General features: G+C 31.7%; 3 protein-coding genes across 4 annotated transcripts; 2 read left to right on the top strand and 1 right to left on the bottom strand.

Annotated features, from left to right (window-relative positions):
• The first annotated feature begins 212 nt into the window (after nt 1-212).
• On the top strand, nt 213-925 carry LOC139087632 (uncharacterized). The gene is made up of 3 exons (XM_070636496.1): nt 213-328; nt 394-537; nt 593-925. Exons 1-3 carry the CDS (start codon nt 273-275, stop codon nt 855-857), a joined length of 465 nt encoding a protein of 154 aa, XP_070492597.1. The 5' UTR covers nt 213-272; the 3' UTR covers nt 858-925.
• Nucleotides 926-962: 37 nt separating this feature from the next.
• Nucleotides 963-1,893, top strand: Ho (Heme oxygenase). The gene is made up of 2 exons (XM_070636465.1): nt 963-1,136; nt 1,197-1,893. The coding sequence occupies exons 1-2, from the start codon at nt 1,046-1,048 to the stop codon at nt 1,829-1,831; spliced, it is 726 nt and encodes a 241-aa protein (XP_070492566.1). The 5' UTR covers nt 963-1,045; the 3' UTR covers nt 1,832-1,893.
• sno (strawberry notch) lies at nt 1,881-12,420 on the bottom strand. Of its 2 annotated transcripts, XM_070636459.1 has the most exons (9): nt 12,310-12,420; nt 12,044-12,203; nt 7,816-7,942; nt 7,409-7,636; nt 6,577-6,800; nt 6,366-6,447; nt 3,363-6,303; nt 2,941-3,304; nt 1,881-2,879 (listed from the first exon to the last, which is right to left on the bottom strand). In XM_070636459.1, the coding sequence occupies exons 2-9, from the start codon at nt 12,044-12,046 to the stop codon at nt 2,640-2,642; spliced, it is 4,209 nt and encodes a 1,402-aa protein (XP_070492560.1). In that variant the 5' UTR covers nt 12,047-12,203; nt 12,310-12,420; the 3' UTR covers nt 1,881-2,639. The 2 variants fall into 2 exon arrangements, with proteins under 2 accessions (XP_070492560.1, XP_070492561.1); XM_070636460.1 differs by lacking the exon at nt 12,310-12,420 and having other exon boundaries at nt 6,616-6,800; nt 12,044-12,268.
• Nucleotides 12,421-13,662: the final 1,242 nt, after the last annotated feature.

Below are 13,662 nucleotides of genomic sequence, written 5' to 3'. Positions count from 1 at the left end.
ATTATTATTATATTTTCTTCGAGAATTTCTAACCCGAGCAGCACATCAGGAACATTTGTCCACCTAGTTGTTGACAATTTTGATTTCTTCGTCGATTTTATAACTAGACATTAGCTTAAATAATGGTGATAAAAATTTTAAATAGCTACCACATAGTTGAAATTCCTAATATATGCTGCTCGGGTTGGTCGGATAATTTTGTTTACAAAATTGGTCGGAAAATTGAAAAATTTTCAAATTTCTTAAAAAACTTAATTAAACTAATAATTACGATGAATTCATTGATAAGAAATACTCTGAAAATACGAACAGCTACTAATGTTTTCAAGTAAGTTGTTGTCAATATTCGAATCACTTAAAAAGTTAGATATTTTTAATTTTTCATAATTGTAGAGTATTAGCAGCACAAAGTCGAAATTTCACAATAAATCAGGCAAATTTCAAACAAGCAGAAACAGAAACTAGAAATCCTGAAGAACCTCTTAAGTTTTTCGGATCTGGTGCTCAAACTTTCAAAACAAAATACAGTCGAGTTGGGTAAGAGTTTTTGTTGGATTTTAAATAAATATCATAAACATTTTGAAACTTGTAGCTCAATTGATCCAGATGAAATCCCTTGGTTCCAGCCATATTTAGTTATTGGAAGTGTTGCAATCTTTATGATTTATTTCTGCATACTTAGAGAAGAGAATGATCTAGATGCTCAGTTAGGAAAATCGCTTTTTGAGCAGGTTCCAAGTCTCGAGTCTACAACATTGATTAGCTTATATAAATACAATGCAGAACATAACATTGACAATACAGATGTTATTAAGCGACTTCTTGAGCTTGGTATTGATCCACGCCAAATTCAGTAAGAAATATAAATGTATGTAATTATAGGATATAAAAAGTATGAATACATGAAAAAATGTTTAAATCAAAATATTCTTTGTCGTATAATTGATTTTTTGAGCAATCAATCTTGTCAGTCATTGCATTTTTTTGTTATTGTTTGCCGAACTCAAAATTTTACAGTCATTTGTGATAAAATTAATCATTAAAAATGGAAGGATCGATTACAAAACGTATGAGAGATCATACAAGAAATATTCACAAAGTAAGCGATGATTTAGTTAATGCGAAATTGGCCTTTGGTGAGTTAACTAAATTAGAATAAATATAACAAAGAAATTGAAATGATTTTTATCGCGTAGCACTAAATAACAACAGTGTATGGGCTGATGGACTTCTCGTTTTCTATGAAGTATTCAAATTCTTAGAAGAAAATGTGCCGTCATCAATTTTACCACCAGAATATCATCGCACACAGCAATTCGAGGATGACTTAAAATTCTTTAAAGGAAGTGATTGGGAAAAGACGTATAAACCTCGAGAAAGTGTTGTTAAATACATAAAGCATTTAAATCATGTCAAAGAAACAAACTCATTGCTGTTAATTGCTTATGTCTATCATTTATACATGGGCTTGCTTTCTGGAGGTCAAATATTAGCAAAGAAACGACAAATTACAAAAAAGTTTAGTTGGAATAAAGAACAAAGAGATGAAAGTGAGGAATTTATTGAACCTGGAACTTCATTAACGTCATTTCCAAACCAGTCAATTGTGCAGTTGAAAAACAATATGCGATCAGTTATTGACAATTATGTAAAGGATTTGGATGAAGTAATTAAACAACAGCTTGTCGTGGAAAGTCAAAAAGTCTTTGAGCTTAACAATGAGATTATTCGAAGTGTCGAAGGAGTCACAAAGCAAAATTTGAAATTACTCGGATATATTCTATTAATTATTTTATCGTTTTATATTATCATGAAGATGTGGAGTATTTAGTGTTAACATTGTAGATCACCTATATGTAAATAAATTAACAATACCTAGATTCAATTTAATAATTTTTTTCCCTGAACTCGAAATCGACTCAAGTTTCATATTAAGTCGAATAGACTTTTTCATACAAAATCCGAGTCGTCTTCGGGCTCTGATTTTTTTATTTTCTATCTTTCCAATAAACACAAAATTATTATTTTTTTTATAAATTTAAAATTTTAAAGAAACGAGAATTTTAAATCTAAAAATAAAATATATTTCAAAACCATATAATTGGAATTGTGAGGTCTTCACTATAATTTGTATGGTTTTTAAAATTTTAATTAACGATTGAAATTATGCCAAACGATACAGAAGAAAAATCTGAATGTTCTATGAACTAACAATTAAAAGCTTCTAAAAATACTCTTAAATGAAAATTCCTTGCTTTATTTCTAGTATAACTAAATCTTTTACATAAACTAAACTAGACTAACAAAAAAAGAGAAAATTTGTAAATTTAAATTAAGCGCGTTCGTTTTTTGGGATTTTTTCAAAATCTTGTAAATCTTTTAAACTTTTTTTGGATGAGTTTTACTTTTTCTGAGGATCTAATGTCATCAAATCTAAATGACTTATTCTATATCTTTATAATAAGTGATATTACACATTATTCATTGTTTTGATGATTTTCCTTTTTTATCTCGTAACTATATACTTTTTTTTTGATATTTCATTTAGAAATATGAATCCATCAATTTTATAAATTAAGAATCTTAAGAAGAGACATTTAAAATAAGTTGATGGGATACATTTCAATATTTTTATATGCTTATTTTATAATCTCCTCAACTTTCTCTGCATCTGAGCTCAAATCTTTACGAATAACTTCTACGCAATTCTTTGGTATAACAGTGCCAACAACTTTCTTGCCCTCTTGTGTCTTTAGACGAATTACTTGCATCTTATTGTGTCCTGAACTTCCATAACGTGACAAAACATTTTCAACTCGACCCCAAACTGATAAAACGGAGCCAGACAAAATTGAGTAGGTACGGCGACGCAATCCAACCTAAATAAAGTAAACTTTGATGATGTTGTTCGATAAATAATAAATAAAATAATCAACATACTTCACACTCGAATCCTAAAGTCGTTTGTCTACAAGTTCCATTCCAAAAAGCATGTGAACAAGTATTAACAGATGCATCATACTGCTTAATCCAATGCATATCAGCTTCACCGCTCTCTACTTTGCGATATTTCTTTTCCAATTCAGTCAATGATTCAAGACGTACTTGAAGACCCGTGTTTGGACGATAGATTTGGAACATTTGTTCTTTCTTCTTGTCATTCTTGCCCTTCTTACTACTTGAGCTGGATGTTTGACTATTTGGACGACTTTCAACAGCAATAGCAAGAACTGCTGTATAACTTCCATTTCGTGCTTGATGTGACAAATAAAATCCTTCTTTTTCGTCTTCTAAGTCAGCCCATCTAAAGTTGTAAAATTATTTTAGTAATTAGCATAAACTCTAAAAAATAATAAACTTACTTGTCGATAGCTTCTTGCCAAATCATTCCACGTTCTACATGTACTGTTTGAAGCTCAATTGGTGCAATACCAGTTGAATGTTTGCGTAAGAATCGAATGTGTTTGATTATTTTAACATTTTCACCACCAGCACCAAGATCAAGAATTCCCATATCAAAGCGTCCCATTTTTTTCTCCTTTGATATTATTGCAGCTAATGTATCCGTAAAGTATTTGAATAAACGATTTTGTAATTCAACTGGCATTCCCAAAATACGATTGAGAAATTTACTGATGCTATTGTAGTCTTTATCTAAGCTCAAAACGCCAGGATTTGTTTCACTATTAACAATCAAGCCAACACCAACAAGTGCACCGGCAATGTCCGTGAAAAAATCGCCTTTGTAGTCGCTTGGTGGTGGAACCATTGGTTGTTCATAGCCCATTATAGTTTTCATCACAGCCTCTAATGCACTACGACCATATTTGTTATCAATATTGAACTGAGACAAATCACGTGATTCTGTAGCACGTCTGTCACCATGTGTGAGAGCTCCTAAACTTTCTAAACGTTTAGCAACGGTGGATGCAAAACGACGTTCTCCAGCCAAATCGGAAATTAAAAAGATGTATTCAGGTGCATTGACTTGATTTGATCGATGTGTACGTCCAAATTGCTGAATTGCACGATCAGCTGACCACGGTAATTCAAGAGTGATGTGAACACGACGACGTTGATTACGAACTCTTCGGTCACTTTGTAATGAAATACCAGACGATGCAGCTTCGGAAATAATTGCAACATCCTTTTCCCCATCCATAAATCTCGATTTTTCAGTCAAATTTAAAGTTTCTAAAGGAACGTCTTGTTCTGAACGTGACTCATATTGAATTGATCCATCCTCATTTTGAACAACTCGACCTTTTCGTCCAGTCATTTCTGCGACATTTTCAGGGCCGCCTAATTCATCAATTAACTGATCTAAAGTATTTGGCGGTAAACTATCACTTAATTTTTCGATTCTCTTGAGTAATGCTTCCTTCATTTCACATGCACGCTCAATATTGTCTTTTTGTGGAACAGCAGGCTTAATATGAATTGGTGCTATATTATTCATTCCAGGAACCTCAATTTTTACTACTCCAACGCCTGAACTATTTGTTTTCTTTGTTGCTAATGTTTCCTGAAGTTTTTCTTGGACTGTTTGTGGCTTACGTTTTAATGCAGCAGAAATTGCATCATTTGGTGATGCTCTGCTACTACTTTGGCCTTTTCCATTTTCCTCCTTCTTAATTTTCTCTTTTTTCATTTTCTTTAACTTTTTCTTGCTAACCCATGGATCAGAGTCTGAATCTGACGAATTTCCGAATGGATTATAATCGGAATTTTCTTCAGAGCTATTTAAATGATCACTTTCGTCATCTTCACTAGTCTCACTATCACTATTTGCTGCAAAATCTGGACTTTTGTCATTATCCTCAAAGTCATCAGCATCCTCGTCACTGTCCAAAAGCTGTGAAGGTTTCATTCGTTTCTGTGGTAAATTACTCATATCATAAGTCTTTCGTTTGTTATTGATTTGTAAATTTTTCGATTTTGAATTGTCATCATGTTCTTCCATAATCCGTTCCAACATAGTCTTGCCGGGTGCTTCAAGTCCCAAAAGTCGATTAATTCTGTTGCGATCTGGTGCCGGGAAATGTTTTTCAATTAATGATTGAAATACTCCTTTAGCAGTGCTTACAAAATCATTCAATTCGCCCTCATCACGTTCTAATTGTTCTAATGTGCGAGCTTCTCCTGTCGATTGTAAACCTATTACAACACATTTACCATATTTAATAGCTTCTCGAGCGACTGAGACTGCGTGTTGAACTTTTGATGCAATACAAAGGTATTTGAAGAATCTTTGATGACTTGACCAAAATTGTCCCCACATTGTCTTCTTCATTCGCGATTCAGCCGAAATTAGTTCTGCAGCTTCTGTAAATTTATGCATCGCTTCGACCCACATGTCAACAGAAGCATCATACATTTTCTTAAATTCATTATTCAATTGAACTTCTTCAATTTTAAATGTAACTCCATGAAAACTAAGTTGTCGAGCAATGTAAATTCCACGTAATTTCATATCCATAGCTACTAATTCCATAGCTCCAACACCACGCTTTTCAACAGCCGTAATAAAGTCATTAAATGTTGGAAATGGTGTTCCAACTCCCCAAATTCCTAATCGAACCATATAAGCCATATTTCGAGGTTCTGACGCGCCTGTTGCTGATGCATAAACGACTCTTGCTTTTGGTAATTTATTTTGTAGCTCTAAAGCAGTTAAACCAGTTTTTGTAGGTTTGCTACTTCCAGTTGGACATAAATTCTTTGCTTTGTGACATTCATCAAACACAATCACGCCATCAAAATCTTCACCGCACCATTGAAGTAATTGTTTGAGACGTGATTTATATTTTCCTGCATCACGATTATTTGATTCGCCAATCATTGCTGAATATGTACTAAAAACGACACCTTTTTTGATGTTTCCGTTTGCAGCTGAGTTGATTTTTGCATATTTGAATTTATTTAATGCAAAAACTTGAATTTTTCCAGCACCAATATCGCGTAAATCACGTTGAGCATCATATTTTAAGTCATTACTAACAGAGATCCAAAGCGCACGTTTTCTGCCTCGAAGATAATTTTCATGAATTATTCCTGCAATAGTACGACCTTTTCCCACACCTGCACCGTCACCAATCAAAAATCCTGCACGAGAACCGTCTTGTAGCATATGCTCGTGCGCTTGACAAGTATAAGTTATCGCTTCTAATTGCAATGCACTTAACAATCCTAGATCTATTGTTTCTTGCGGAATACTAAGTTTATAGTTAATTTCTGATGGCTCAACTGACGATAACGATGCTGTCTCAACAACTGGATCTGGATGCTTCTTTCCTAATTTCACTATGGATTAAATCATTATCAATTACTCAAATATTTTTCAATAAAGAAAATTAATTTATTACATTTTGCAGGCCAATAATCTGCATAAGTTTCTGCAACTCCCATTTCTTCGTCATCAGCTTCTTCTTCTTCAATTTGATTGAGCTGAAAATGGAAAATTTATTTGTCAGACTTATTGTTTTGTCTAAAACTCGGTACTACAAAATGATATTGAAATATCAGAATCTAGTAAAAAAATAATACTTAAATGATAATATAACTCATAAAACATACATCGAAAATGCGATTATTATTGATTGGTGTTGTCATCACCTTTGGTGTTTGCATAACACTTGGTGCAGGTTCTTTCTTCCACATTTGTTGTATTAAATGTGTTGGAATGCCACTTTTTAAATATTCTGGATTGGATGCAATCAATTGCTGAAGATTCTTCATCAGCTGACTAGCATTGCTACCGATCATTGGAGAAAAATTATTTATTCCTCCTGCTCGTTCCACTGAAAAAGGAAAATAAAATAATGAATTCATGATTCTTTATTGTTTGAATGCAAGATATATAAATGAATTGACAATGCTCATACATATATCTTGCAATAGATATAATATTATTGATGAGGCTCAGGCGCCATTAAAGTACAGAGGAATAAAATCGCCAATAATTCTCAGTTTCATGCAAAAATAATGAAGAATTTTCATCGAAAGAACACAACAAATACAAAATTCAATTAACTATGATGAGGGGATATAAAACTTTTCATGTTATCAACTTACTTTGCTGTAAAAGTGAAGCTAAGCTTCCAGGATAAAATGTACTACCGCTAGCTCCCATACCATACAACAATGGTGGGGCTTTTAATTTAATTTTAATCAAAATACATTTTATGAATAAAACATACGAAATATATTTTTGGCATAATTTAATGAACATGACACGATGAACAATACAAAGAGAAGGGAGAGAGAAAAGAAGAGACATAATATTGTATGTTAAGTTAGCAATCAAACATAGAAAACAAATGAAAATTATGATGGAGAAATTGACGTTTCACATCGAATCATATAAATTATTATAAGACATAAGACATAAGGATAATAAGGAACTTACGAGGCTTAGACGACACCCCCGGCGGAATCCGATTATTTGCTGTATTTACTTTCGGAAATCGTAATGGTTGAACAGTCTTTGATGTTGCAGGTAAAGTTGGAATTTCTATTTTGATGGGTTGTGTTAAAAAGGGTGAGTTAATTCCAATACCCCCCGATGTTGTTGTTGCTACATTACTATCGCTATTTTGAGCAAATGTAGCCGCTGTTTCGAGATCTTTCCCACCTCCTATGAGATTTATGAAAATTTTGAGTATAAATAATTAAATCAATGCGTAATTAAAATTTAATTGAATTTTCAGTATAGAGTCTAATGTCCTTAAATGCAATTTTTCTTTTATGCTAATTATCTATGTCTCACATATACATATCTTTTGCATAAATCAATTATTAAGACATAATTATTACCTGGAACTTCAATTTTGTCTGGATCTAAATCTTCGTCAAAATCACTTCCTTCACTAACATTATCCGAATCGCTATCCAAATCTAAATCTTCATCAAATTCAGAAAATGCCTTCATCTTTTTCGTGGCCTGTAAATAGACAAACAGTAAAATTAGTGGATCACTAATAATTTAATTAAATCTATCTAAAGTTCAATTTTTCTTCTAAAAACTTTTCAAAATGTACATCAAAAATTATACACAAGTTGAGCAAAATGTTAAAATATTTTATATGTGGGAGCAATCCTTATAACCTTTTTGGTATGAGCAAATGAAATGCATTTTAGCCACCCGCCGTAAATAACTTTCTCATTCCTCCTAAATTCAATCTAGTTTTGCAAAATTATAACGCTCTAAGCATTTCACCATCCTCAGTGCTCACACCATTCTCCCATTCTTCACATCGAGTACATACATAATAAAATTTAGGCAATGTTTATATATCAAAAAGTTGTTGCAGTTAGATTCTGCTGTATACCAGTTTGTAACAATTCTCCAATGACGATACAAAAAATTTAATTTCTAATCTCCTTTTTTGCTAGTTCTTCGATTTGAAGATTAAGTGCTTAAAATTAGAATTGACAGTAAAAAAATAATTAATAGAATGATATGGATGTGATGTTTCGATAAACGTCATTTGTGAACAACCTATGGCATTTTTCTGCGTATAATAAAACAAATCATCAGCATCAAACCGAGAATACTTCGACAATAAAATATCAAAATTATGAATGTGTATGTGAGTTATTTAAAATATAATTTTCTATTTACAGGCACCCTTCCTTTCATTTTCCACCCTCGCACCTAGTATACCTATAACTAAATTCCTTCTAACCCTTTACTTCTTTTACATATTTTTATCGAATAATTGTAACTTTATGTGTATATTTTGCTATGTTATATTTTAGTGCTTTAAAAACTTTATATCTACATAGATAAAATATTTTCAACCAAAGAAATATTTATTGTGGTTTTTTAAACTTTATATTAAAACAACAACTATCAGCAATTGAAATAAATCCCTCAAAACATCACATAAAATAATGTAATTTTTATGCTTATAGCGAAAAGCATCTAATTGTGATTTTAGGATGTTCCAAGATGAAAACAATTAAAATGAAGCTTAATTGACGCAAACTATCTTATCTATTTAATAAAAGATTGATTACGAGACACTTAGTTCAGCAAAACTGCAGTATATTGTTGCATGTTAATATAGAATGTCTAATTTTAGAATTTAAAACTTGAGCGAAATTCTATTCATCATTTTGAAATTAATCTGAGTTTTTAAGTTCTTAAATATCAAAACTAATTTTATAACATCAAAAAAATTTCTTAAACTTCATCATGCATAACTTTTATCATAAGAATTTTCTTTAATCAACTATTTTCTCTAACAAAAAGTTTGGCTCTCCTTTTTTACTCTTAACAAGTCAAGCTTGATATACACAAAAAGTATGAGAAGAAAAGCCGACATATTTTATAGTGGCATGCAAAACTAAATTTGAATTTGAAAAGTTTTTCCTCACTCCATGAAAACTATTTTGTGCACTTTTTGCTTTTCATGTATTCTTAAACAAGTTAAAACACACATTACAAATGCCAATGGTGAAAAAGAAAAAGGGTTGTCTGGCAACAGCAGCATTTAAATTTTGTAATCATCTTGTTTTCTGAATATTTTTTGAGCATAATTATTTATTTCAAATTTAATGAATTTTTGAAAACCTTTCAACGGTTTACGAATCGGTTCAAAACCGTTCAACGTCTTCTCAAATGTTCAAAAGCACTTCAACAGTAACTATTTGATTTCAATTCAATCCAATCAATTTATGCTACATATTTTCTATTCTCACCCTGGAAATTTAGCTATTATGTCTAACATATAATATAATAAATGTAATACAATTTGAAAATGATGTCACTGTTAAATTTTGTTAGAAATATAAATCAATGTGTACCCTCCACATTCAGATACTGACACGAATTGAGTGATGGCGTAAATATGGATATGTGGTAAAATTTTAAAACCCTCACAACATTAACATTTTAGAAAATGGGTTTTGTTATATTCTATGAGTAAATAGACGAATGTTTGGGGGTAAGAGGAATGAGAAAGGTGGCACAAGAGTTAGAAGGAAGAGGATGGAGAATTTCAAAATAGTTTTCATCTATGGGCACGTAGATACATAATTTCCTAGTTTATCGAAACTTTTCTCTTTTTTTTCTTCTACCAGCGTCTCTATAGAGCTGGTCATATGTTTTTTGTTATTGTTGAGAATAGAGAAAATTGGAAAACATGTGATTTTTTTTTTCTTACTCAACGCCGCATGAATGAAAAAAAAAATGTGTGAGTTGTGAATATAAACACGTTGTGAGAGTTGGATTTTTTTTATGCTCACCAAATGAAATATATTTATGCTCATTTTTTTTTCCTTTTTCCTTTTTTTCCATTCATAAAAATTTTACTCGAACATAATTTGATGTAGGATGATGAAATGTGAGAGATACATAATACTAATCATACATCCATCAAAATGTCTTAATGTGTTCAAAATTAATGATAATAATGAGTGTATTAGATGATAATAATGCTTTATGTAGAGGATGATGGTGGTGGCAGATTTATTATAAGGAATGAGAAGACGAAATTGCAATTAAAATCAATATTTGCTGCTTTCCACAAAATTTTGCCATCATCCCCCCTCTTCTCATCTAGTATCAAGCATAAATTTATACGTGCGGCAACAACAACAAGCAGCACATATCATAAATTTTCACAAAAGTTAATTTTCTTCTTTCTCTGGGTTTTAGGTTTTAGTTTAGTTAGAAAATTCTCGGCTTTATTGTCAGATCAATAATTTTGTCAGCCACACCCACATTCAAAACTAGTTTGCTACTGAAATGAAGACATTCTTCTTTTAATTACTTAATTTAATTCGATTTTAAATCAATCACAGGAACATCGGAAAATTCTTTATGAAGGAAATTTTTTTCAGTCAGCAGCGTGAGCAATTTTTAGCGCATTTTTGAAACTTGTTTTCAAAAAGGTAGCTTAATAATGCACTTTGTTCGTTCGTTCGTTCGTTCGTTCGTTCGGCTGGAACGCGAGATCTCGAAAACTAGACATCGTAGAGAGCTCTGGTTTGTTTTAATAGCTTCGTTATATCAAGTTATTGGGTTATCGGTCATTTAGAAGTCTCAAATCAACGCATAAATACTATAATTAACAGTTTTTCATTTTCATATACAACAACAACAAAAACAACAACAACAAAAACAACAACACGTTTTTTCATAGTTTTACAGTGTTTTTCAATGTTTGTCGATGTTTTAACAGTGTTTACTGAACAATGTTTAAATTTTTTTTGACCGTTATGAGGTTTGAATTATGAAAATCCGTTAAATGATGAAGTTCTTAAATTTGTGGAAGTTTTATATGGATCTTGTTTTTAAGATCTGGAAGTGAACTGGATCTTACTGGATCTTGTGTTTTAGTTCTGAAAGTGACCTGGATCTTACTGGATCTTGGTTTTTAGGTCTAGAAGTGACCTGGATCTTACTGGATCTTGATTTTTAGGACTAGAAGTGACCTGGATCTTACTGGATCTTGTGTTTTAGTTCTGGAAGTGAAGTGGATCTTACTGGATCTTGTGTTTTAGTTCTGGAAGTGACTTATTAATCAATTACTGATCGCTGGGACAAAAATGCGCTTAAGTCCCTCGATCAATAACACGAGGACTTTTGTAATTTTTTTTATGCGATGGGAGAATTTGATTTTTTTCTTCTCAATTTTTTCTCATTTTTTTTTCGACGTTCGTTCCAATATAACTTATGAATGAGAGCTTTATGCTGACAATTTATGCTTGATATTCATTAATTTTTCTTAAATTTCCATTAAAGTATTATGTTTCTAGTTTTTTGTCTCAACAAATTATTCGGGAACTTGTGAAAAATTGTTCAAAATCATTAATTTTCATAGTCAGCATAAATCTGTCATTCCCAGAAGTATAAAATTTAATTCTGATATTTTTAACTTTCTTCCGGAATATTTTAAAAAGCGTGATACAATACTTTTTCGTAAAATTTTGCAATTGCCGATCAAAAGTCAAAAATATCTAACTGGATGTTGTTAATTTTTCAGAATATTTATATTAAATGTCAATGCAAGTGAAAATTTTAAAAATTAATTACCATTTTCCGATGAAAATTCGATTTTCAATGATTTTCCACGAATAAAATTTAATTCCACTTATATCACTTTAATGTTACACTTTTTTACTTGTACTCCAATTGCAAACTGTGTATTATGTCCTTAAATATACGAAGAGCTATGTTCAACGTGTGTAAACTCCTTGAAATCCAGAAAAATAATAAATTTTTGGGAGCGATTAATGTATGCTTATTGTGTAGCGAAAATCTTTTGTTGTTGTAATCAAACAAGTTTAAACAACCTGTACCTTATGATAAAGCGCACTCATCACTTGTCTCAACTATTGTATTACTAAAACTATCTTTAAATCTTAACATACGATCTCTTTATTACTTAATTATTCTAAATTATTTGAATCATGAAAACAATATTAGACTCATTAAAACCTTACAATTTTTACAGTTCGACAATAAAACAATACAAATGTTTTACAATTCAAATTTATGTTGGAAGTTATTAAAATCTGCTGGTTTATTTAATTTATTAGCTAATACGATAATCTAATTTCCTGTATTAAAGACAGAGAGACAAAATATGGACAAATGTCTCATTTTGTTAATTATAGAGTATAGTCAAAATAAAATACTTTATAAAAAAAACTTTTTAAAAAAACCTCGTTTTTCGCGTGGACTAAAAAGCAAAAAATAAATTTTATTTTGTGTTGTAGAGAAATTGGTTTGAAAGTTGAGACGACAGATGAATTACAAACATGCACCTTGACCTTATCGTATAGTTCTACAACTTAAAACGAGGGCGCTTGTTAACAGAACTTCATCAAAGCTTTGCGCCCTCGTTTTAAGTTGTAGAACTATACGATAAGATCAAGGTGCTTGTATGTAATTCATCTGTCGTCTCAACTTTCAAACCAATTTCTCTACAACACAAAATAAAATTTATTTTTTGCTTTTTAGTCCACGCGAAAAACGAGGTTTTTTTAAAAAGTTTTTTTTATAAAGTATTTTATTTTCAACTTTTTAGTCAAAAGATTATTTAATTTATCAAGTTTGAAGAACTAAGCTATACCGATAGGCCAAGCTTCGCTTGGCATAAGTTTGAAAAACTAAGCTAGACCGATAGGCCAAGCTTCGCTTAGCATAAGTTTGAAGAACTAAGCGATACCGATAGGCCAAGCTTCGCTTGGCATAAGTTTGAAGAACTGAGCTAGACCGATAGGCCAAGCTTCGCTTGGCATAAGTTTGAAGAACTAAGCTAGACCGATAGGCCAAGCTTCGCTTGGCATAAGTTTGAAGAACTAAGCTAGACCGATAGGCCAAGCTTCGCTTGGCATAAGTTTGAAGAACTAAGCTATACCGATAGGCCAAGCTTCGCTTGGCATAAGTTTGAAGAACTGAGCTAGACCGATAGGCCAAGCTTCGCTTGGCATAAGTTTGAAGAACTAAGCTAGACCGATAGGCCAAGCTTCGCTTGGCATAAGTTTGAAGAACTAAGCTAGACCGATAGGCCAAGCTTCGCTTGGCATAAGTTTGAAGAACTAAGCTAACCGATAGGCCAAGCTTCGCTTGGCATAAGTTTGAAGAACTAAGCTATACCGATAGGCCAAGCTTCGCTTGGCATAAGTTTGAAGAACTAAGCTATACCG

Source organism: Chironomus tepperi, unplaced genomic scaffold (assembly GCF_022539635.2).
Source record: "Chironomus tepperi strain 1889 unplaced genomic scaffold, CSIRO-AGI_Ctep_v1 contig_128, whole genome shotgun sequence".
In the NCBI taxonomy this organism is placed as follows: domain Eukaryota; kingdom Metazoa; phylum Arthropoda; class Insecta; order Diptera; family Chironomidae; genus Chironomus; species Chironomus tepperi.
This window is presented reverse-complemented; position numbering and strand designations above follow the sequence as displayed.

What these genes read in the sequence shown, in the direction of transcription:
- sno (XM_070636459.1), bottom strand. An exon ending in AGACAAAATTGAAGTTCCAG is followed by an intron (nt 7,637 to 7,815) that starts GTAATAATTATG and finishes TAAATCTCATAG; the next exon opens with GAGGTGGGAAAGATCTCGAA. An exon ending in ATAATAATCGCATTTTCGAT is followed by an intron (nt 6,448 to 6,576) that starts GTATGTTTTATG and finishes TTCCATTTTCAG; the next exon opens with CTCAATCAAATTGAAGAAGA.
- LOC139087632 (XM_070636496.1), top strand. Translation starts at nt 273, where the DNA reads ATGAATTCATTGATAAGAAATACTCTGAAAATACGAACAGCTACTAAT. An exon ending in ACAGCTACTAATGTTTTCAA is followed by an intron (nt 329 to 393) that starts GTAAGTTGTTGT and finishes TCATAATTGTAG; the next exon opens with AGTATTAGCAGCACAAAGTC. An exon ending in ACAAAATACAGTCGAGTTGG is followed by an intron (nt 538 to 592) that starts GTAAGAGTTTTT and finishes TGAAACTTGTAG; the next exon opens with CTCAATTGATCCAGATGAAA.
- Ho (XM_070636465.1), top strand. Translation starts at nt 1,046, where the DNA reads ATGGAAGGATCGATTACAAAACGTATGAGAGATCATACAAGAAATATT. An exon ending in TAATGCGAAATTGGCCTTTG is followed by an intron (nt 1,137 to 1,196) that starts GTGAGTTAACTA and finishes TTTATCGCGTAG; the next exon opens with CACTAAATAACAACAGTGTA.